The sequence below is a fragment of the Sinohyriopsis cumingii genome, chromosome 3, assembly GCF_028554795.1.
Source record: "Sinohyriopsis cumingii isolate HCF-2022 chromosome 3, ASM2855479v2, whole genome shotgun sequence".
Lineage (NCBI taxonomy): Eukaryota > Metazoa > Mollusca > Bivalvia > Unionida > Unionidae > Sinohyriopsis > Sinohyriopsis cumingii.
Window position 1 is genome coordinate 102,498,308 of NC_142963.1, and position 27,021 is coordinate 102,525,328.

The 27,021-nt window shown below is 32.5% G+C and overlaps 1 protein-coding gene across 2 annotated transcripts in view; it reads right to left on the reverse strand.

Moving 5' to 3' along the window:
• Positions 1-13,609: 13,609 nt before the first annotated feature.
• LOC149803418 (uncharacterized) overlaps positions 13,610-27,021 on the reverse strand; it is a 53,469-nt gene continuing 40,057 nt past the window's right edge. Inside the window, exons 7-14 of one of the 2 annotated variants that reach the window (XM_089951411.1) lie at positions 25,712-25,845; positions 23,778-23,844; positions 23,549-23,589; positions 21,117-21,236; positions 17,864-17,986; positions 16,356-16,949; positions 15,981-16,037; positions 13,610-14,314 (exon numbers count right to left, since the gene is read on the reverse strand). In XM_089951411.1, the coding sequence (XP_089807537.1) occupies positions 16,791-16,949; positions 17,864-17,986; positions 21,117-21,236; positions 23,549-23,589; positions 23,778-23,844; positions 25,712-25,845 (644 nt within the window). In that variant the 3' untranslated portion in view covers positions 13,610-14,314; positions 15,981-16,037; positions 16,356-16,790. Of the gene's footprint in view, positions 14,315-15,980; positions 16,038-16,355; positions 17,987-21,116; positions 21,237-23,548; positions 23,590-23,777; positions 23,845-25,711; positions 25,846-27,021 lie in introns of those variants that run through there. The other variant, XM_089951410.1, reaches the window with a different exon arrangement.

Sequence of the window (27,021 nt, forward strand, 5' to 3'; positions counted from 1 at the left end):
CCCTGAGCTCATATTATCAAGAATAAACAGTTACCTTTAAATCCCTACCAAAAATACATAAATAAAACTTTTCTATCACAACCAAAATGAGAGAGGAAAAAATGTTCTAAAAATAGACTAGAACTACATTCGTGGGTACTGAACTGGAAGTATTAATTGTGACGTAATTCCATATCAAAGCTAAATACAATCGCAGATCACATCTGATTTTGCTTTTGATGTTGTTATATGGGCCACAAAGGCAAAGTATTTACACATATATTTGTTCATTTATTGCTACTTAGTACTGAAAAACATCCTTGAGAACGAATGTACGAATCTCAAATAATATATCACACAAGTGTATGCATTTAAGTGTACCAGAACTAGCAAAGTACAATAACTTTTATGTTTAAACATCAAAGAGGGGTAGAGAGGAAAAATAGAGAGATACGCTTGGATTTATAACCCTGTCAGATCCAAGACATTAAGTTGTTTTACGGTCGCATCGACTGCAAATATTGATAAATGCTCTCATTTCCAACTTCTATGCCCTTGGTCATAAAATGTCAATTGTAAAATGATTGAAGATCATTTCTTATAATTAATCTCGTGTCATCATTAAAGCGTCAAAATTAATCCCTACGATTAGGCTCATGTGGAGCTATTGATAGATTCCATGGAAACATTTCTTGTTTACAGTTCACGTGAAAAGAGAATTTTATATATTTGAAAACTTTATGGACAATAGGACTATGTTGGAACAATGTAGATTCCTGCCCTTGTTTGCATGGAAAAAATATTTACTTGTGAATATCATGACTCTTTGTCTTATTGTCTCATTCAATATACAAACAACATTTAATATGCTTATAAATTTCCTTTTCATACCAAAGCACGACCTTTGAACATGGGATGGGATTGGAAATTGAGGACACAATGCTCCATTTGAGAAACTTCAGACTGGAAATAATATCAGGGCGCAGGCTTGCTCCCAGAAGGAATTTCTACTTATTGAGTATTTCTTATTATAATTTAATTTTTCATATTAAATTGAAGGAGCAAATGTGCGCTATTCACGAAATACTTAACAAGTCTTCAATTTTTCTGTCTAGGTAACATTGTAGTTTTCCCACAGTGTCTGCCAAAGTATCTCTACGTATGAACAATTAAAACTGTTTTATCTACAGTGCGCTATATTATGTCTTCCATTATTATACTAAACAAATTCCCGGAAAAATATTTACCTGTTTTAAAAACAAAATTATTCATCCATTTCATTCTTCCTTTCTACTTTCTCAGTTGTCTTGGCAACGCTATTGTTAGAAGAAGCGCTAAAGGGACATTTGGAACCGAAAGGAAAAAAGTCTCAGTGAAGCAAACAATACCTGGAAAAAAAATTCATGTTGATATATATATATATATATATATATATATATATATATATATATATATATATATATATATATATATATATATATATATATATATATATATATATATATATATATATATATATATATATATATATATATATATATATATATATATATATATATGTAGTTGTTTGTGTATTATTTATGTATATTATTTATATATGTTTATATATTATTTATATTATAAAGAAATGAAAGGGGTTAACTTATTTGGCTCATTTTTATCACGATATTTAACCGTTTAATTGATTTGTGTACTGTACTCAGTATTGTAGTGCATTTCCGTTGATATCATCTACAAATAAAGCTGTCAATTGTCAGATGGAGAGAACGGTTGCAACCAGCGTATATGTCATTAAATTTTATTAAATCGGTCTTCATATGTTGATAATATTATTTCTTGAAAACTAAAGCATGAACTGAGCGAAAACAAGAATCGTTTGCAGTTATTTATCAATCGGCTTGCAAGACATGTGTAATCAGCATGATATACAGACTGTTTGTTGATGGCTTCATAACTCAATTAGTAGAGCATTGATGTGCCATATTGACGCAACAGGTTCGAACGCCCCATCCTCTGATATCCTCTGTGTGTAAGTGTCTGTCTGTGTGTGTGTGTGTGTGTGTGTGTGTGTGAGAGAGAGAGAGAGAGAGAGAGAGAGAGAGGTATATTTCCATGAACGTATCATGATCAAAATGCATAAATACATTTAAAAAATATTTGTCATTTCTAGTCCAGGTAACAAACCAATATATTCGGCGAAGACGCGAACTTATAGGCCACTGTTAACGCCTCATTTACAGTCTTATCATTCAAGAATATTAAAAAGTATTTCATTTAGGAACAGTTTTTAACTTTTGTTTTAAATGCCTTTTTGTGCACAGTGTTAACATATTAAGTTAGGTCTTTTTGGGTACGAGGGAACATTTTCGAAAATTTTTAGAAATTTAACTATACTTATAGAGCTTTATGACACATAAAATATTAAAAACGTATATCACAGATTTAAAACCAATTGAAAAGGTCGTGGTAAGGCAGTATCTATGAGATGTAAGTAGAAAATATGCCTACCTTTCACGTCTTTTTTTATAGTTTTTAGACAGCAGTAACCATGGCAACTGACACGTGAACACAACATTGATGTCAGAAATAAATGCTAGCCATCAAATTCAGTATACATCATATAAAGACATTTAGAGAGGGAACATAAAATGGCCATTATTCATTATAGTCCTTAGCAACGAAAAAATAACATTTCTGATATTAATGTGTTGTTTTGTTTATACACGGCAATTTGATGTATGTTATTATATTTATAAACCTAAAGTTTAAGCTATTGATTGTCAATTTGTGAATGATTTCCGAAGGTGACCTCTGTGAAAACAATAAATTAGAACGTCTTTTACCTTCTCTCAGAATCAACAACAATTGCCTGCTTAGAAAGTCTGTACTATTGAATATATATAAATTCACTGTCTTAATGTAAGCATTAAGTTTTTACTCTCCTGATATGCAATATTAGTAAGATTATGCATCTGGTCCGCTGGCTATCTTACCATCTCCAAATGAACCGCGTGAAGACTACATCGAGGAGTTCTGATATTTTCGAACTTCATGTGTGATGCATGAGGCACATGGAATACTAGATGCCCGCTGATGAGTAGACTGTGACCTATCAAGTTGTGGTACTTAAGTCATATAGACAGGAAATGTTTAGCATAGCCCATGAAACTCCCTTGTGTTCGAACACACTGGTCATGGACCACTGAAGTTGTTGGAAAAAGCTTCTTTTAACAGAAGAATCAGAGATTAATTTACGTGATTATGTGTGAGATTATAAATACAAGTTATCAAAAGCTTGTGCAATGGCAAGAAATATTTTTCAGTCTTCCCAATCACACATGAAATTTAGGTATGACAACACTACAAAAAAAGGAACTTCTCAACCTAGCGAAAAAGTTCTTGTTCTCCTTCCCATACATCAAAGTCCTCTTCAGATTGATTATTTTAGTCCCTATACAGTTAAACAGGAAGTGACTTAAATTATCTGATTGACACTCTGAGAGGCGGAAACAGAAAGAACTCTGCCATATCAATATGTTAAAGGAGTATGTAGATCGAGATAGCGCTGTAAATCATTTAATAAATTTAGTCATTCCTGTCCACACAATGACGTTATAAATAATGTCTTACAAGCGAACTGTAGTGACTTTGGTTCAGCCTGTCTTCAAAATTCTGAACTATTAAAGAATCTGGACAATAAGCTTTCACATCTACAGCCACAGTAAAAGAATGAGTTAAACCAGCTGCAATGTGAATATGAGTACTTGTTTCCAACCCGAAATAAGAAAATCTACCATGATGTTAACATTTTAGATTCTTAACCAGTAAAACGGTGGCATTACAGGCTGAATCCTCACAAGTATAAATGTTTGAAAAAGGACTTTGAATATTTCTTGGGGAATTCCTTTATTGAACCATGCAAAAGTAACTGGAGTTGTCGTGCAGTCCAGATACATCCTTCCGCGTTTGCACGACTACAGAAACGTGAACAGTGTCTCCAAAACATGCTCACTCATTCCTGTACCGAGAGCTAATGACAGATTGATATAATCGGAAATGCACAGAGGATTATGGCAGCTTCTGTGTAATCTACTTCCCTGAGTTTTACTATTGTGCATGATATTATGGCCCAGCATTTGTATAATAACGTTGCAGTAACTAGTGTTTCTTATTCAAAACATTTCTGATCGTTTTCATAGATTTATATAAATTAATTGCAAATTAGCTTTGGCAAGACCTTTTGGTCTAATGACATAAATATTCATATTGAGAGAGAGAGAGAGAGAGAGAGAGGAGAGTTGACTTTATTACCCTCACCCGGCTAGAGAGATTGACAGACTTGATATTTCAAAGCTGTGCGACTCGACCAGATTAATCCGGATTATATCAGAGAGTCATTACTGTGTATGATTATCTCCTATTCATGTTTTCGAATATTTCATAAGACCCACAACCTTCAAAAATAACAAATATACACAAGTCAAAACAAATAACCTCTTTCGAGCTCCTAGATCACTGTGATAGTTCGCTACCAGTGAAGTGAAATGTTCTATACAATTAAATATACACCAGATTAATTTCTTGATTAGTCATTGAGTAAAATACAATGGAAATTCTTTTCATGACAAAATAATATTTAAAGAGGAAGAGGTTTAAAAGTGGAATGTGAACGCACAAATAATTTTATAGAGGCACTTGGGAACGATGATCTTACGTCTGTTATACGTTTGGCATTAAATATATAATTCAAGCTGCTCTGTCAGCAAACAAAGCATCCTTGAAACACTCCAGGGAGGAGCTGGTCTTGATGGCCATAGGATGCAAGGTAAAATTAAATAAATACAACTAAACCAAACATAAACTCTGAACGCGTGAAACAACCTATGTTAGAATGACTAAAAGGAGACTTGCGTGCAATGAGTCATGTAACACGATAGCAACAAAAATAGGAAACGACCTCACGCCGGGTGTGGTAAGTGGTATACGTTAGATATAATTACTCATTGGTTGCTGAAATCTGTTTACAGGAAGGCGGACATGTGGCTGAAATGTTATACCAAGGATAAATAATTAATTACAAGCAATATATATATATATATATATATATATATATATATATATATATATATATATATATATATATATATATATATATATATATATATATATATATATATATATATATATATATATATATATATATATATATATATATATATATATACATATATATATACATACATACATACATACATACATACATATATATATATATATATATATATATATATATATATATATATATATATATATATATATATATATATATATATATATATATATATATATATACATACATACATACATACATACATACATATATATATATATATATATATATATATATATATATATATATATATATATATATATATATATATATATATATATATATATAGAGAGAGAGAGAGAGAGAGAGAGAGAGAGAGAGAGAGAGAGAGAGAGAGAGAGAGAGAGAATGTTTCTAATGTTACGGCTTTTAGTTAAACACTGAAATAAGTATTGCCGAAAATTATAAAAAGAACTTATGCTGCGATCTGCAAAACAGGACAAACAACAGAATAAAACTGAAACATAATAAGGAAAATAAATTCAAAACATTAGCTTGTTATGCATATACTATGTGGATGAATTATAATTGTTGTCATGTAGTGTCTAGATTATGGATGTTATTATAAGAGTAACGGGCAATTTTAATGAACAGTTACTACTTAAATTTAGTTTTTATGTGATTGCGTACTATGTATATATATATATATATATATATATATATATATATATATATATATATATATATATATATATATATATATATATATATATATATATATATATATATATATATATATATATATATATATATATAGTGTCTATTACACATTTTCCATGATTTAATTGATCATTTGAAAATGACATATTAAGTATCCAACTTTTTCTCTGAGAGTAGATTATGTTTTAAGTTAATGATCAATTCTAAGCTAAAAATAGGTTGTTTACTCGAGTCAAAATTCTAGACCAAACCTTTATCATGACCTTAGAAGGATTTAGGAAATAAATCAATTACAGTTTTCCGTTGTGATCATTGACTTGTGCTGCGACATAGATCAGGTAGGGTGCATATATTCAATAGTGAAATATTGTGACGTGGAATCCTGTAAATGTATATTAGTCGAATAAATAAATCTCTAGTCGTTCCTATTTCTATTTTAATATCAGTCTTTTAATTGTTTTCAATTGTAATTTGAGATTTATTTAAATTTGTGTTCATTGGAATTACGACGTACTCGTTCACGTTTTCGACGAAAGTTTTACTTTGGAATTAGAGTGAATTCATTCATAACCACTCTGGATAATACCATTGCGATGCATCAAGACTGTTACCACACCGGCTAATGGTTATATCGGAATACATAAGATTGGAATTGATATGAAACACAGTTCGACTCTATACTTTCTACATGCGAGAGATCTTTTAGGATTATTTAGTATCTAATTCACAACACTGCAAATTCCCCATAACTTTTTATTTTATACCTTAGAGAACTAAAATATTTGTTCATTTTTTGACCTGTGTAATAAGACAATCGAAGTTAGTCAATGAAATCTTTGCAGCGTTGTTTAAAAGAATTTTGGAGGAATGGAAGAAAGTTTAGTCGAAAGAGATATATAGGTAAATTTACAGGATGCAATGGCTTCAAGGAAAGATATAATATAAAAACAATTAAACGTAATTTCTAAGGTTTTTGCAGCGCAAATTTTGAACTTGCGAATGGAAAGCTACATCACAATTGACGGAGGAACTGAAAACGACATCTATTTCACCAATCCAGTTGATCCTATAATGTTTACTTTATTGATGCATTTGGAGCAAGTATGTATTGTTATGTATATTTAATTTGTATTGTTTGAACACCCTTTGTTCTGCATGAAGGTAGGAGCTTGGGCCAACGTGTATATATATATATATATATATATATATATATATATATATATATATATATATATATATATATATATATATATATATATATATATATATATATATATATATATATATATATATATATATATATTATGATGGCAAGCAAGACAGTTTTTGCGTAATAATTCATTATCATTACTCATTCCAGAATATAACTTGACAAGATGTATCAACAATACCTTCAAACAGTCTGGTTGATAATAGAGTTACACAATACACACGTTGTCTTGAACACGATAGCTTTATATCTATTTGAAAAGAGTATAATGCTATTAATAAGAAAGGTCTTATATCTTACGCATATGTATGTTTCTTCTCAAAAAGTGTCACTAGGGATCCTTACACACTAACTTACTTATGAAGTTCTCTGCAATAAAGAGAGCTGATAATAGCACTGAAGGAAATAAATAAGTAAATAATAAAACAACATGAAATTTTGGAAATTGTGACTAGACAAAAATTTGTTATATATGCAATATTATTCAATACGAACAAGGTCTTAAATTTATTTGAAGTTTATTTGTCATCATTAACTTCGCTCAATGGAAGATGAGTAAAGGTATTTTGTTTCTTCTTTGGTAGTCTCTCCACGATCCAGCTTGTACACCAAGCCCCCACCTCCATATGATCCCACGCCCCTGCGCACGATGCAGGCTGAACTACATTAATGCGGTGAAATGGGGATGTGTTGACGAAATTTCATGTTACACCAAGTTGTCTACGCCCAGTGTGACTCACCAACTGTAAAACTTCCTTGAGATTACTATCAAAATTTAAAGATTCCAAGATATCATAGATAGTGTTACTTAGTGTATCTATATATATGTCGTTTACACTACACCAGGCCCGGCCCTAGAATGTGTGGTGCGCTAGGCAGCATGCGGATCCCAATGCAGCTAGCGATGAGTGCGGGGCCAACAGCAAAAAAACTGCATTGCGAGTTAGCTCGGGGCCAAAGGCGGTTGCCTCGTTCACCTTGTCCTAGAGCCGCCCTGCACTACACTTAACATTCGGATAAGATAAAGTGGTTCAAAGAAAAGAAGAGGTTAAATAAAAATAGATCTCTTAATGCTTCTTGCGTGTCGCACTCAGCATGTCAGTAAATCAGAACATAAAATATTCAAACAATCTTGAAATAAAATGTTTGTAAAATATGTTGATCATGCGGGAAAGCTGAATGTACAGATTCCAATTCCTGCAGATGATCATGAGGACAACAATATGAACAGTTAATTTATATTTCTGTAAAAAGACTTAGATACTGACGTGAAAAAAGAACCTGATTACTGACTGAGCGTGAAGTGATCTCGAAGACACCTCTAAGTGGAACTAATAAAATGATGAAAACTGTCAATTACATCTTGCTATATTGTAAAATCTCCAGTAAAATTATTTGATTTACAAATTAAAAGCATAAAACATGTATAATATATGTTATGTAGTTAGTAGCTGACAGCACTACATATCTTATTCCCCGAAAGTTATTATTTCATTTTAACGATACATTAATGTTTGATTCGTTTTATAATGTTTGAAATATGTTCTGAGCAAATGAAATATAATTTTTTTGATACATGTTTGAATTGAATACACTGATATGTTCCGGTTCATACACATCGTTTTATATAGAGACGATAATTTATAGTGCATTACATTGATTGCTATAAGGAAGTTTACTCTTATAACTGTAAAATTGAAACTAATCACCAACCACCGAGTCAAACGAGTCAAGATAAACCGATTAATTTCTTTTCTCTTTCCTTTTATACAGATTGTTTTCCCGTGAGATAACAACCTAAGCCTTTATATATACTTTCATTTCTTCATATTAGGACGTATAAACTGAATATTGTCTAGTTAGGTGTAAAACATACACTCTTTGAAAGTAACACACATAGGCTATAAATGGAATACTGAATAGCTAGACAGATGGTTAGCTAAATAAGAAATTAATCATAGTAGATGGGAATTGGTTGATATTTGTGCGAATAACTATACGAATAGAATATTAAAGAGTAAATATATACTTATAGACAAAAAAATATATAGATGGGCACGAAAGCGCACACATACGTAGGAGAAAGAGGGGTTAGTCGGAAAAGATGCAAGCTGAGAACTGTTACTTTATTAATCATTTTACTTGGCTTATGATAGGATGGTATTATTCTAGAATAATTATTAACGAAATAAAATGAGCATTTTAACCTACGTTTGGAGTTGGTATGTCGATATTTTGACTTAGTGTTATAACATTTCGCATTTCGATAATTTGATAGCAGCCCAAACTACTACTCATCATCTCGAAGTAGTAGAATTCATTGTGGAACACCGATGTCTCGAATTAAAATCCCCCAAACAAGCAACCAGGAAGAGATAGTAGTAGAATTCATTGTGGAACACCGATGTCTCGAATTAAAATCCCCCAAACAAGCAACCAGGAAGAGATAGTAGTAGAATTCATTGTGGAACACCGATGTCTCGAATTAAAATCCCCCAAACAAGCAACCAGGAAGAGATAGTAGTAGAATTCATTGTGGAACACCGATGTCTCGACTTAAAATCCCCCAAACAAGCAACCAGGAAGAGATAGTAGTAGAATTCATTGTGGAACACCGATGTCTCGAATTAAAATCCCCCAAACAAGCAACCAGGAAGAGATAGTAGTAGAATTCATTGTGGAACACCGATGTCTCGACTTAAAATCCCCCAAACAAGCAACCAGGAAGAGATAGTAGTAGAATTCATTGTGGAACACCGATGTCTCGAATTAAAATCCCCCAAACAAGCAACCAGGAAGAGATAGTAGTAGAATTCATTGTGGAACACCGATGTCTCGAATTAAAATCCCCCAAACAAGCAACCAGGAAGAGATAGTAGTAGAATTCATTGTGGAACACCGATGTCTCGAATTAAAATCCCCCAAACAAGCAACCAGGAAGAGATAGTAGTAGAATTCATTGTGGAACACCGATGTCTCGAATTAAAATCCCCCAAACAAGCAACCAGGAACAACACGAGCAAACAACGAAAGCTGTCACAGTAAAATATCTGGAAAGCTTTATAAATCTTGCCGGCGACTGATCAAAGTCCAGTTTGTATTGTGTATGCGTGTGAATGATAACAATTAAATCAAATGCAACCGGTAATGAGATCGCAGTTAATATCATATAGCATGCATAACGATTGTTCGATGTCGTTCTCACATTTTCGTAAGAAAGGAAGTATTCTACCATTATAATATAAAAACGTATCTATAACTTAATTGATCAATTTAATAAGAAATGCATTTTCTTGACCTTTTATACATATTATTTAGTCGTTACACTGCTAAGAAAGTAATGACAATCCAGGCTCATTGAAATATTCTTTAAATTTATCTCTAATTCTCTGGATCTAGCTAGTATTTATTTTATAAAAAGTATGGTTTCAGTTTAACATAATTGTACGCATTATTAGGAATGTCGGTCTAGTCAAAAATGTAGTTCTCTACCACAAAGGAGATCAGCAATAAACGGCCAAGTCCAGTGACCTTTCCATTTATCAATCAAATTGCAACTTTCATGTTTGTGAAAGTAAAGCCATCATTCGGAATATAACGCTTTTTTGGTAGCATAAAATGCAATGACTGATCTGAAAAGAATTTAAAGAAATAAGCGGGCCTAAAATTCCAATGGTTACCACAAGAAGAATTATATTTTTGGTGCCTGTAGGATCTACTGATTATATGAAATATTTTAATTAGATTGATTGGTTCGATCCTTGTCTTTCGTGATCTGGTTTATTCATTGGTAGCATATAGCACATAGTACGGTCGCCATAGGACAAACGTCGTGGCATCATTGCGACAATCCTGGCATCCATCAGAGGTACAAGTCAACACTCAATATAGTGGACAGCAAACCTGACCACGACGTTGCGAAGTATTGAAGGAGTGGACCGAGTAATTAGTACAACAAAATACTATGGATTTTGCTACACCATTATTAATATCATCGTCATAACAATCATCACATGAATATTGCTGAAACAAAACAAACATATAAGTACTGAACTTAAAAGGAAGGAAACAGCTGTTTACTTTCCAAGGGCACTATGTTTTCTGAAGAAGAAAAAATTACCCCCAAGAGATAACAGTATTCTTGCTCTGATTTGAGAACAAAATATTGTATTGGAATTTTTGTCTCTTTAACTTAAGAAAGGCACCAACATGGTCGACTAAACAGTCAATAATCCGTCCCTAACTATAGGTACTTGGCAAAAATTGAGTGCACGTGTATTCCTTTCTGGCGGTTAGCAAGATTTGGAACTTAAACAGAAAGAATATAACTACATTGGTATTTATTTCAACGTTCCATATTGACTGGTGATTCATAAAGTTTCTTATCTTAAAAGTGTCAGTTTTGTTTGTAAGCCCTCTAACGAATGGAAATGTCTTGTTGTTGGATTCATGGGTTAAGTGTAGAGGCTTGAGTTTGTTTGCATTCATCTTCATTTCTAAAACAAACCTAGCATCATGCAACAAATCTCTTAGTTCAACCAGCATCTGGCCACGCTGTTTTACTGCCAATTTACCTCGAAATAATCGCCATCAAATTTTCTATGGGTATTCTGGGGGATTGTGTTCTGAAGACACTGCTATTATACAAGATTAGTGGACCCTTGTGTTTATTGTAATGAATATATGCAGCTTCGCTAGAGAGGCTGATCAGACTGTACTTCAGGTGGAGACCAAGATCTAATCATTTGTAACAACGTCCATCATTTGATAAGCGGCCTTGGTCAATAATCATCGGCATAGTTGAGTTAAGTTTGATTGAATTGGATGCGTGGGCTTGTCTATATATTTAATGTTCATCGTTTGTTAGTTCTTTATTTATTATATATGCTATGGATAACTGTATTTTGAACTTGATCGTGTCCAAAATCAAGGTCATTTTCTACCTGACCTAAATGATTGATATTGGTTTTGTAAACAACATGTTATCTCAATCTGAATCAAGAACATTGGAAATTCCAAATGAAATACCGGGACAACCTGTTGTTCACTACTTTTTACATTGAGTAATAGTGTTTCTTAGAAAATGATAATTGTGACCTAGGATCAAGTACAGAACTATATAATTTTGTCTATCTAGAAATGTTTCATTCATACTGTACGATGTGAGCAGAATCAGTTATTGTTTCGTCCAGTATTCCACTTGTGCTGGAATTTATTAATTCAAATTATTAATTTAAGTTCCCGGAAATACACAGTGCTTTAAAAACAATCTTTAAGATATATTTAGCTTAACAGTAAAATTTCAAATAAGGATAATTTCTTGGATTGTATTATTGTGATCCAGCAAAAGACAGTTGGCAAATCACCACTACACGGACCACCACAGGCACATTAACATTTCCATCGATGGATTTATATTGCAATATCAGTAAGGTTTATTCAAAACGTTAATCTTTAGATATGTGTTAGAAATTCTACAATTATCGGGGGAGGGGGAAATACCGTAAATTCTTTTATATCTCCACATGTTATTCTAGGGGAAACAATTACATACATACATACATACATACATACATACATACATACATACATACATACATACATACATGCATGCATGCATGCATACATGCATGCATGCATGCATGCATTCATGCATACATACATACATACATACATACATACATACATGCATGCATGCATGCATACATGCATGCATGCATTCATGCATACATACATACATACATACATACATACATACATACATTCATTCATACATACATATATCTGTCTGACTGTCTGTAGACATGCTATATATTAACTTCCCTTCGCAAGCTTGATGTAGAATAATGTCGGCGCTCCCTCCTTAATTCCTTAAATACAAAATATACTTGTATCATTAGCCTAAATATACACGTTATTTCTAAACTTAACGTCAAGAGGAAAAAGAGGAAGAATTAAACTCCCATATTCGCATCAAGATTGATACCAATAATGGAACTATCTGTTGATTCAGTGCGTTGTAGAATCTGTGCATATCATCTATTTCTCCAGCATAGAACCTCGTGGAAAGGCGTTTTGATGAGTATTGCTGAAAAGAATGCCTTATTCGTTCAAACAGATTTTGGATGTGATTGTTTGAGAGGCATGCGTACGTTATTGTCTATTTGATGGACATCTGCAGCTTTTCAGTCTTCTTGCGATTTTGAGGGACTAAAAAATGATGTATATTTCAAGAAGTGTAAATTGCATTAGGAAAGATTTATAAGTGGCAGTGTTTATGGAAATTTCTCTCTCTTTCTCTGTCTGTCTCTCTATATATCTCTCTCTCTGTCTCTCTCAATTAAGAAGATTTCAAGACACGTATACGCTGATCCTTGTTGTGCGTGTTTTGCATAATTCATAGAATACATTTTATATTGACCGTTGGTCTTTGATACTACATACAGGCTGTCATTGTCATAAATTTAATTTGATTTAGTTTAAATTAATACCGTCCATTTCAACTCGCTTGTAAAACCTATAAATTAATGCAATGGAAGATTAGAAAGATAAATTGAAAAGACAGTATATATTAAGTACTTCGTGTTTAATTGATCTCAATAACTGTTGTATATACAATTCATTGCAATTTTTTCATAATTGTGTAGTTCTTGGATTGTTTTCTGAGAACACTCGAATTTGCTGGTGTAAAATACGAATAAAATTGGACAACATGAATAATTAGCAGGTTCACACAAAGGTATTAATTAGAGAAGAATGTCCAGGTTATACATGTTCAGACGTATATCTTTGGAAAAAAACCTGTCATGGTCGTCGGCAAGTTTACCGAATTATCCATAGTCTGCCACACTCTCCCTTGTATGAAGCGATGCTTTTCTATTATTGTGCAGTTCATAATCAACTTGCCCATTGACGTTAGTGCTGAATGTGCTCCAATATTCAAAAGATACTGAGGTTGATATTAAATACAATCTGTCACTGTCATTAATTTAATTTGTCTTTACTTTAAAGCAATACCTTCCAGGTCCGCCCTCTAGTATATCCTCTTTTATGCATAACAGCTAAATATTAGCAGATACTTTTCTACATTTGTGTATTGCTGTTTGTTAGTTTAATATTTTCAAATTACCTAAATATTTCATTGGCTTCATTCTTTTAATTTACTGTTAAGCATAAAAAATTACACATATATGCAAGCAAGTAAAGAAGATAATATATTTAGTAGTCAAAATCCAGTTCAATAGTGAGAATCCAAACACGTTTTCTACGTACATCACACTTGAACAGCTGATACCCTGAAATATGTGAAAGATAAAAGATGGTATATATTCTTTGGCCTGTATAAGTTATTTTGTATATGTACTTCAGTTGCAATATGTTAATATTTTCTATTTTCTTTCTATTCTGATCTATGTATCTATCAAAGCAAGCAATACTCTATTTTTGTACCTTCTTTCTAGAACTTATATATTGGTTTATTGCTATACAATACTGTTGTAGTTCGAGTCTCAATAATATTGTACTTCGTGTCTATTTCTGATATTTGAGTGACGTTTTCATTATCATTATGACGCAGAATAATTTTTCATTGGCTTGATGGTGCGTTTTACTTCCTATCTTAATCATAATCCTATGATTTAATAGCACCAGTTAATACCGCAGTACTTTATCCCATTTGAAATTTTCATTTTTTATCATCACGGTGAATTTTGATGGTAGCATTACATCAGCAGCACCTCCTGCAACACCCTAGCAGACTTATCTATTTCATCCTCCTCATCTTCATTATCTTTCTGTGGCTAATTGTGCTAGTATTAATAACATTAGTGCCTTCATTAAAACGGGATAAAATGTTTGTACTTTGTTTAATAGTCATTATTATTCTAACGTTTATTCCATGTAAAGACATGGATAGTAAGCAAAACAAGAAACAACAGATATATGTTTACTTTGTACATAAATTCAGCATAAATTATGCAATATTTATCTCATATAAACATAACAATGATCAAAGTATGATATTCATTTCTTTTCAAATTCTTTTAAAACTGGTTTTGTCTATTTTAAAGAGTGGATCAACAAAGGATCACAAACAAATCACAAAGTTGACGCATTTATTTTCAATGTTGTTTTGTTTAAAACCAATATTAGTACTATTACATGAACAGAAGAAAAACATGGAACTATTTTAAATTTTGAATAGAAAAAAATCATTTTTAATCTTCTTACCATCAAATATTGGATCTGAGCAAATAATAACTGCAGGCTCTGAAGGACATTAACACGAGCTTGAGTAAATATATAATGATATGCACTGAATGACAATTCATTCAACTTACAAGAAATCAATACAAAATAATTTTGTCCATATGAGAGACGAGTTCTCCCTTGTTTTCTTGACATTGCTATTGCATGTAAAGAAAATATAAAAAGTTTGCAAACTCTACACCTTTGTTATAACCATATAAGGATGGGATATAATCCAGCATGTCTATAATATAACTCAAAGATTATTATATACTTTTGTTGAGTTTTAATGTCTTGTTATCTTTCGGAAAGACTACTAGAGCTTTCGCAAGAGACAAATTTGATTGACACGATGAATAGAAAGCATATGTGATGGATAATGATAAATTGCAGTTGAAGAATAAAATCTGTGCACTGTTCCATACAGCTATGATTATGACATGTGCCACTGTGTTTTAGAAGTTGTTCAAGACATTAGAGAATTAGAAACTATTATTGGTTCTTAGTAATTTAAGAAAATATCACTTTTATCTACATTCAGTGTCTGTTATTCTACATAATGACAATAGTTAGCGATCTCAGGGCCAAGATATTTAGTGACTGAAGGCTAAACTACTTAACTAAACAAATTTCCGGGAAAATGTATTAGGCATGATTTAAAGTTACCAGAAACATCTTGCTACAAGTTCGATGACACTGATATCACATACTTACCTCTCATGAGTATAATATATAATGACAGACTACATCGTGTAGGAATTTATATTTCTCCTGAAAAGATACATAATTAAAATGTGTAATCTTTCCTGGCTTATATTATTTTTTTTAGGACCAAATGGAAATAATAAGTACTGCATGTTAAACTCAGTCCGCTAAGTTATGTTAATGTTTTAATTCATTTGTTTCTGATTAGTGAGCTTGGTAAGAACAAATAGTGTCATACATGGTGTGTATTCATGTATTTACGAGGTGTTATATTCAATCATAACAAAACAAAGTATTTATACTAATAAATTCAATACGATACATACGTCATGTACACACTGAATTATACAATGTCAAAATGCATCTCTGACATGGTTTACTTACAAAGCTATCCACTCTGAATACCCTTTGTATTCTAGCAATCTTTAAAGACAGTTCCAAGTCAAAAAACTCCGTCTCATCCAGATGATGAAGCACAGAAAATACGTTGTACAATCGTCCAGCTTGCTCTGTGTTGCACCCTCTGTAATAAGTGACTTGCTTTTAGTGTACGAATTAAGATAAATCTTAAGCAGTATTTTCACATGTTACACGGATATACATTAATTACTATAAGGTGTCTTTAAATAGTGTTATACATAAATTTAAATGGAAATATGTCGTTCATATGTCATCAGAAGCAACACTGAAGAAGGATACAACTACTGCAAAAGTATTGTTCTTTATGGTTATTTCATTTTCAAAACAAACCTCTTCTTTTGGTATCAGCAAGATCCTAGGTGAATACAGTATACTTGCATTTATTTCCTACAGTTCTATTTACTTGGTGTGTATTAAAATATTCTGATTCTGTTTTCCGTTCATAGATCTGACGCTGCGAACGTAAGTGATGACTAATTTTTGTATATTAGCTGGTATTCCCCTTTCGTCAAGCCCAAGATTAACTGTCACATAAATGACAGTCTTCCTAGCTTCAAACTGCAAATAAAATTTCAAAATATCAATTTATAATTCATTCTTATCCTCTCTACCTTAAGCATGTTATAATAGTGCTGGCAGTGCAAACTCTATTTGTGCAACTAATAGTAGATTGTGAGATTTTTCTCTATTCAGATTTCAGCTTTCAAAAGAAACTATAAACACCTCCACAACTTTTGATGCATTTAACATTACCTGTTAATATAAAAGCAATTAACTGGACACTAGTATCCTCATGTGAGGCAATGATACTTAAGCATCTGGAAGTACTAATGCAACGTAAATATACATCCACAGTACTCAGCCCTGTTTATTCATTTTGGCTAGATTATCAATCATGAAAGCCACTAATACAAATATACTGAGAATAGACTGTTTAGAGTATTTCTCAATATTAAAAGATTATGAAAATAACTTGTAGACGCCGTATTCATATATGTTAAGACCTACAAGCGATAAAATTTCAAAATATCAGTTTCGGTTTTTAATAATGTCGGTATATTATGTACTCAGTTGCCACTTAAGAATGCTAAAGAATTATCCTACTGAATGAACATGATATCGAATATTAATATGTCAGTGTAATTTAACAAACTTCTATTAGGTTACATAAGGTACACAGGTCAAATGATGTATTCCATTGATTGTAACACGTGGACATTAAATATTGGATCCTAGTCTAGAAAAACAAATTTACTCCAAACACTGAATCAAATGTGATACAAAATAAAACAGTGGTTTATCCGATACGTTTCATCATTTTGAATATATTTAATAAACATGCTTTTCTTTGAATATGGTGAAGTACTATTTATTCTATAAACTAGTTCTAAAACAGGGATAGTACATGCACAAATCTGATATGAAGAATCCAACAAAAATGGCCTCTGGAAACAAGAGCACCTACTACTTACATTTTCTCCATAACAAACTTGAAGCTGCAAAAATCGCATTCCTGACGATACCTTCGTATTTGAAACCTGAACCCGAAATTGTCTGCATTGAATATTTGTAGTTTCGCCTAGGCATGTTCCTCTCTGAAACAATATAACATTCATAATTATGCGGAATGATACTGGCATCTGACCACAATCAAACCGTTTTTTATAATCATTGGGGGATAGTATCTTAGTTTCATGGATATCCTTCACAACAATGAATTAAATCTTTTAGAGGAGAACTACTGCATACTATAACAAATACAAACTGCCAGAAAGAACTATAGCTTTTATAATATACAATTTTCTGATGAATAACGCACCGTTAAACATTTGGGTATACATAGGTAATGAAATTCAAATTTTCGTATTTTGATGAGCGTCGATGTTGCTTTCGAGTTTATAAATAGCCGACAAAAATAAGGTATAAATATTCGAACAAATGCTGTTTTTACCGTAGACGATGATAATTAAGTGTCAAAGACCAACATCCCAGGAGAAGGAATGTGTTTTGTGGAAAAACCGTCTATACAGATGGGATTAGTTTCATGAAGGAGATGGAGAAAGAAAAAGTAACAGACACTACAACAGATGCAACGGAACTACACTCTTCAAACAAGCAGCAAATGACTTGATGTATGTTGATACAGGAGAAAGAAGGGCGTCTCAAACCTACCAATGTTTGTCATTCTACCGAATCATCTAGCTGATAGCTTGACTTTGAATCAATGTGTACATCAAATTTAAATCACAACGACAGTTATATATCAGTTGGTAATGGGCATCTATTCGATTTAATGGGATAAGCTCTCGGTACTGGAAATTAACGTGCAGAGTGAAAGCGCATTTATCTTTTGGACCTTGATATGATTGCATGACTGCGGTGTGTGCTATCTACATAATCAGATAATATTTCTAGTGTCATTAATGATAACAAAGAAAGTGTATAATCAGTGTGTCTGGATACTAGTGTAACATACAAATTCTTCCAAGATTAATCTGCGTGAAACTAGCCTACTAATTGGATGATTTTTTTTTGTAAAGGTTTTCAGAGCAAGAGATGTCTGTAACTCGGACTCTGCTAGAAGTAGTAGTGATATGAAAACTGGTAAACCTTTGCACATATGAAAGACAATAGTTTTAAATTTGCCACTTTCATGGTTCTCATCTGAAGGTCAGAAATAGATAGTAATACATTTGTTTGGAGCTGTAACTTGCACATGTTAGAATGGAATAATAGACATCAAATTTGGAATAAGTGTACTTCATGACATGCTGTTGGCACTTTCATAGATCTATCTGTTAAGCCAGGTCTTGGGTCTTAGATCGATATATTGTTGTGTGTCCAAAGTATCTCACATAAGCGTTTGATAACGATTATGGAATCAAATGTTTACATCTGTAAAATCATAGTATCAAGGGTACCTATCGTGTATATCAATAGCATGTTCAACACAGCAAGATCAAGATCAAACTCAGGTTGTGAACACTAATCTTTATATAGGACTGTAACTCAAAATTCATTGAAGGTAGTTTACTTAAACTTATGTATAACTCATAATTTCAGAATGACATTTATTTGAATTGATATTTTCATCAATGTTTTGATCATAGATAAACATTATCTTCTTGTGTTAAGACTCTAGCTCTAAATTCTCAAAGATAGTGAGATAAAACCGTGTTTATTGATGCATCACGACCTAAGGTTATGCAACATGACACACTTGTGTGATCCAATTTAAACGGTCAGTACCATTGGTCATGCTTTTGTCTACAAGCAGTTTAAGTCATGCAAATACAATATTCTGGATAGCGTATCTTGTTCCACTATCAAGATCAGACCTGCAAAGTTAATGACACACTTACCTTACTTCCGCTGTCATTGCTATTTTTGTAAGCTATTAAAAGTGGTATTCGCAAACATTGTACAGTTGTACATATTGACGTATTACAACTTTCACCTAGTAAGCCATACTTGATTCTTTTAAAGTATATTTCACTAACCACAATAAAATTAACTTCAGTTTTTATAAGAGGTCAAGAGTTGCGACTGTTCAAAATATTTTATTTCTTTCTTTCGTACTTTCATGTCCATAAGCAGACATTATATGATATTTACTTCATCCATATATGTTTGTGAGTTAATCGGTCTTCATGATTAAACTCCTGTACAGCTTCACTTATTAGCAGTAAACTTTCGAATATGTGATTAATTTGTTTTTACCATATATATTAACATATAAAGGACTCATCCTTTCATTCTTTTATTTTACGAGAGAGATATGTGATAACCTTGTCAATCGGTAACACTTTCAGATGACCCGCACGATCAAACTACTCGGGAAATTTCCTTGCTTATCCACTTCTATAAAGATGTGTATACAAACTGCTTTATTGCCCGAAGAATACATTACTGTGTATTTAAACTTTTTCGTGATATGGTAGTCAGAAGTAAAGCCATGCGAAAACATAAAAAATACCCTCGCTTTGCTTGAGCTTTTAATTACCAGCTTGATTTGTCACGTAGCCATATTATGTGTCTACAAGATCTATTCTTAGACACAAAAAGCCCAATGTTCGTCGAAGTTTGACTTTCTTTAAACGCGATCTTTAGATCTACTTCAAGGTTAATTTCAACACTTTTCGACACATTTAAATCTACCAAAAACGACTATAACAAAGACTAAAACTGAACATTTTTGCTCCCTAAACCTTGCGTTATAAATATCTTGCTACTGTATCATTAACATAACTGACAAGAATGAATTTAGATTTGGATGATACTTGTGAAATCAATATCTACGCAATGCACGACTTGATAAATTAGACAACAATGAATTAAATATTGTATCCTTATGATATAAATATCTAGGTACTGTATCATTGATATACCAGACGATAAGGAATTTAGATCTTTGATATTTGTGATATAAATATCTAGGCACTGCACGGTTGATGAACTCGACAGCAATGAATTTAGATCGATATATATATATATATATATATATATATATATATATATATATATATATATATATATATATATATATATATATATATGCGTATGTATGTATGTATGTATGTAATCACTCACATTTTTGTGATAAATATATTATCAGCTATAGTTTGACAGCAACATATGTAAAAATAAGTATTCCTGTGCTTCACATCAATTAAAACAGTCATACTATTTTATACTGAGGTGACTCACCAGGAAACTATGTCTTACCTCTTCGTTGTCTCCAAGGGCGATAATGCTCCCAATGTTATTCTCGATTACACAGCTCCAGAACTCAGTACTGAGTACAGGAAGGGTTGTAACAAGGCATAATCTGCCCCTTTCACCAAGCTTAAAATTTAAGTAAATATTCCAGCATTTTATCAATTTAAGAGAGAATTGATGCAAGTTACAGCTTCATTTATGCTCAAAATTTGAAGAATTCTCATCAATAAAATCTAGATCGCACATTTAGCTAACACTAGAGATAGTGTTATGTTACCTTACATTTGTATATGCAAGAGTTTTCATTTCTTAAGTGATTAATATCAAATCAATATGACCAGCTGACAAATATTCATATATCGTGACCCTGATATGGAAATCTTAGTATTAGTAAAGATCTGAAAGTGAATAAAAACAAGGGAAACATATGCTATGTTCTTTTGTATATCACCCTCCATAATGATTGGGAGACAAATATTATACATACCAATGATTAGGAGACAAATAGTATACATACCAGTGATTGGGAGACAAATAGTATACATACCAATGATAGGGAGACAAACAGTGTACATACCAATGATGGGGAGACAAACAGTGTACATACCAATGATAGGGAGACAAATAGTATACATACCAATGATAGAGAGACAAGTATTATACATACCAATGATAGGGAGACAAATATTATACATACGAATGATAGGGAGACAAATATTATACATACGAATGATAGGGAGACAAATGTTATACATACCAATGATAGGGAGACAAATATTATACATACCAATGATAGGGAGACAAATATTATACATACCAATGATAAGGAGACAAATATTATACATACCAATCATTGAGAGACAAATGTTGTATATACCAATGATAGGGAGACAAATAGTATACATACCAATGATAGGGAGACAAATAGTATAATGCCAATGATAGAGAGACAAGTATTATACATACCAATGATAGGGAGACAAATATTATACATACGAATCATTGAAAGACAAATATTATATATACCAATGATAGGGAGACAAATACAGCTTGAATATAAGGAGACAATATTATACATTATTATATGCTCATTTTTCCCCGTTAACTTTACCTTGTCAGAATCGTGCAGTATTACGCGATATTGAATCCGCGCGACAATACACATATATCATTCACGTGCATAAAGGAACTACTTTCTACTGTAAACTAACAATGGACGCAGACGCCAGCACGTTTTTGATTTGTACACAAATCTTGTACATTCGCGTAAGAGGCTCTTTACGTTGTGGTTGTTTAAATTTGTTTCTGAATGAACTAAAACAGATGTTTCGTGGACTGTCACATACCATCTGCTTTGGCACATTCCGCGTTGATACAATGTTGCGATTTAGGCAAGCTACAGTATATAACAGACGCAAGATAAGGTCCTTACAAATAATATACAAGTGACAAGTCATATGCACTGTACTCTCTTCTTTAGCTGGTGATAAGAATGGCAAAATAAAATATACTTACAGTTTTACATCCTGAATTTCCCCAAAACGTATTTTCGTAATTCTGCAAATCCGAATTATATGAGCCATGTCATAGGTTTTCAATCTGGAGTACACATTTCGAAATTGTGCTGTAATTTCGATGATAAGTGCAATTGCATCTTTCTTACTGCACTCAAAATGAAATAAGCATTAAATTATATAGCGTCTTTTTGATAATTGCAATTGAAAGACTTCATATTTTTCCCACATTATGATTTCAAACATTCAATGACAGAAACTGAAACACATTTGCAGATGTCAACACGCTTCTCCCTAGCTCCTTCAATCTCATGTATTTCATGTGGAATTGTCACCTACAAATCCAGTCCATAATCACGAAACTTCCTAGAATCGAGAAAAATACCAAAATCTAGTCATCCCAGATCAAATGGAAAAGTTGTTGCAATGCACATTCATTCACAATATGACTCAAAATTTCAATTTTAACTAGACACGCCATTTTCTTTCGAAATTTCTGTCGAGCGCGCGACTAAGTTCAAATTTATCTGGGCGGAGTTATGTACGCAGTAATAATGTTGATTTGTGTAATGATGAATATGCGCTTGTGTATTTAGTTTGGAATGCGGCATACATTCAGTTACGTTGTTTCTTGTAGTGTATTCTGTTTATATAATTAAACCTTAGGTAGAATAAAAAAAATGAGCATATAATAAAAAGGTTACTGCATTTCTATGGGAAAATATGAACTCGTTTTGTCGGAAGGATATACTGTACTTTCAAGGTCGTGCAGTATTCCATCAAAAGAAACTTGTTCATATTTTCCCATGCAAATGCAGTAACCTATAATTCTGACGATAGGGAGACAAATATTACATATCCTGGCCATAGGAAGACAAATAGTACACAGCTTGACGATAAGAAGACAAGTATTATTATACTCACTGAGTGTATGCTTATGATAGCCTCCTCGACTTCTTCAGTTTCTGCTTAAATAAAAATTATATTAATCGTATTGTACGTTAAAGACAATAGGAATCCACAAAACTTCATCTGACTAAACAAACTCTCAGTGAACCTATAGTTCTTCCTTGTGTTAAATCTTAAGTCATTTAAAACAAAATTATAAATGAAAATATCTATATGCATAGATCGTGAAAAGGATCTAATTTACCTGAAATTAATCTGGTATTTTCATACGGCCCAGAGACAAATTCTCGCCTCGTCCGAGAGGTAAATTTCTGTGGAGAAACAGAATAAAAAACGTTATACTAGCATGTACAGATAATTAACATGTGATACAATCTGCATAAAAACTAGATTAGCTAGGCTTAGGGTGAAGAATTTACGACTATGCAACATATAAACATGTATTTTTCAAAGTTCAAAAGCAACGTGAGTACAGCATGGAATCTTTAGGAATAGAAAGTCTAAAGAATGTTTGCTTATCTTATAACTGATTACGAATCAGAATCGATAACACGAAGAAAGATCAATGTTTAAAAACAATTATCTGCTGCAAATGGCCACCCATTCTCACTTACACTCTCCAACACAAATGGCTTGTATATAAATCAAGTTAAAATGGGATCCATCTGAATTTAACTATTACGGTGGACAGTTGGTTCTTATAGAGTCTAATTGGACAAAGTTACTATGTGATGAAGTAAACGAATGATCAAGCTTCAACTGTTATAGGTTTTAATATTTGGTTATTACTGGTCATTTCCAAGATAAAGCGTGATCGCCCAATAAATCGTGTAAGGAGAAAAATCAGCCTTTCTGGTCAGCTACCCAAGCTGTCATTTGAGTTTTCAGATATTTTCAAATTGCGCATATGCCTCTCATTGCCGATACCTAGACCAAATTTGCCAAGTTACGTCACCACGGTCGTTCTATATATAGTACTTCTACAGTTGTTTGTTTATAATGACCTGTTTTCGGGATTATACTGTGTGGAGACATCAACCGAACACAATACTTCTAATATTTATTTAAGCAACTTTTACTAAAGTTAAGTTCTTTTATCAACCGTATTTGAAGAGTAACTTTTTGTCTTGTATGTACCATATCAAATTTGTTTATTGGCCTCATTGTGATTGAATAAGGCCTCTCTTTCAACCTGTAACAGCAACATCTTATTAAAAATCAAAGTTAATCAAACTCTATTCATTTATTTCGCTTTGATGTTTATGTTTATTTTTCCACCTCTTAATAGAAATAAAAATATGCTAGATGATCTCGAAATCAGGATACGTTAGACAAATGCCTGTAGTAATGCCACTTAATGACTGAGCTACGCGACGTGAGTTGCCAAATTTTGCTTAAGTCTCGTTGATACCAGAAGAAATGGGAGATATTGAAATCTGCAAAAGCTGGTACGATTGCTTGGGTACGTACCTAAAAGGGACATACGAGAAAACGTCACTTTTAGACGATAGCTAAACTGAAGATTGACAATTAGGCCTCCTGTGTACTTCATATTTGCCTTCATAACTGTAGGTAAATCCTTAAAACACATTTCACAACAATGCTAACAATTTTTGTTCTTTGCACATGACTTGTATTCCAAGAAGGAGGAAGCTCGGTCTCAAAACCTGAAGTTAAATTCGCTACAGATTAGGACAAATTACAGCTACGTGCTCCAAGATTATTAGGTTTTCCTGTTTGAAAAACTACACTGTAAAAATAATTGGTGTCACGGTTGGTCGAGTTGTCTAAATATCTCGACTTTACGAAATGCTGCTAACTCTGTCTGCGTCGGTCAAAGTCTCGGGCTCGATCAATGCGGATATGTGAGAAATCTTGCCAGTTACTTCCCGTTAGTAGATGGTTCTTTTCCCCTGATCTTCTTTCACACGTTGTACTGGATGTCATATAAAACTTATCATAGGCTACATAATAGCGTTAAGACCGAACATTAACAACAATGTAAAATGTTACCTACCCTTGATAACAAACAAGCCATAAATGTTCCAAGTGGTAATAGTGTTGATACATACCTTTATTCCAATCCGTCAAAATCATAAATTGCTTTCAGAAGAAAATTATGTGTACTGCGAGAACATTACAAAATATAATTTTTCTGAATTAACGTTTAAATGTCACCTCGAAGTTCAGTAGGAGTTTAGACTTTCCACTTTCCAGATCAACTTCCATGAGCGTCTTGTAGGTCTGAACGAACTTGCCCCTGGGAATGCGATATTCATTTCTTTCTTTTGATGTATATTCCAAACCGATATCTACAATAATGTACATCATATTACCATTAAATGCTTTAAATATAAATAATATCTTCAGGTAGACATAATTCATCGTAATAACTGTAATATATCTATAGTTTTAGGGAGGAAGCTTCAAATCTGCAGGAGAAGTTAAAATGTTAGAGTATTGCTTGCAATAAAGCAAACACTGTAGTATTTGTCAACTGTAAGCTAGTGATACTCATAATGAACTTCTCAGCATGTGATACCTGTTAGAGAGCGTGAAGAATATACAAGATTTCTCTTGGGAATCAACGGTGACATGACTTTTGTGCTCAATTTGTTATCATTAATTTGTATGCCCCCCTTATTTGCAGGTAAGAGGAATAAGACAAAGATAGAGTGGCATATTTATAAGGTGTTTAGTACATACAAAACACGAATTTTTCTAAGAAATGAACGCTATACAGTTTAAAGAATTTCCGTCATAAAACAATTCTGCCTCTTTTTATAATGCTCAATGAAATGCAACAAGCATATAATCACTTACTTAGAGTGTACGATTTTAAGAATTGTAACAACTTTGCAACATATATGAGTCTCATACTGCTTGCATCTGGAGTAACGTGATTTGGTTCTGTCATTATATCTGTATTTCCGTCAGTCCGTACTGAGAAGATTGTTAGCAAGATTGCACAAAAACCATTTATTGCATATATATGAAATCAATGAGATGTTACTGAAATGCATAGGTAAATGACCTGCTTTGTTATTTAGACCACTGCAGTAATTAATTACATGGTTTACAAATTTTTACATATTTTATACTTTTGTCTTGCATGAAAAATCACTTTTAGCACGATTGTGCAAAGACACCAATTGAGGAAAACAAATGAAATGTATTAGACATATTTGTATTTCTATCTAAATGTTCATATTAGACTTGCAGACTATTGCAGCAATTTAACATTGTTCTTCATATCCATGAACTGCCTGGTTTTAAAAGCTTTTCTTTCCAACAACCGAGTTAACATAATTTAACGAAAATCACTAGAGATCGATCAACTAAATATTTTTGGTTTATTATTACTTATATGTAGATGAACCGACTAGATGTTCAGGTTTTTCCAACAGTGTTTCGTTTCATAAATGAACTTCAGATTTTGTGGACGCTTTCTTGCAAGATTAAGCAAATCCCACACGAATAAATGAATA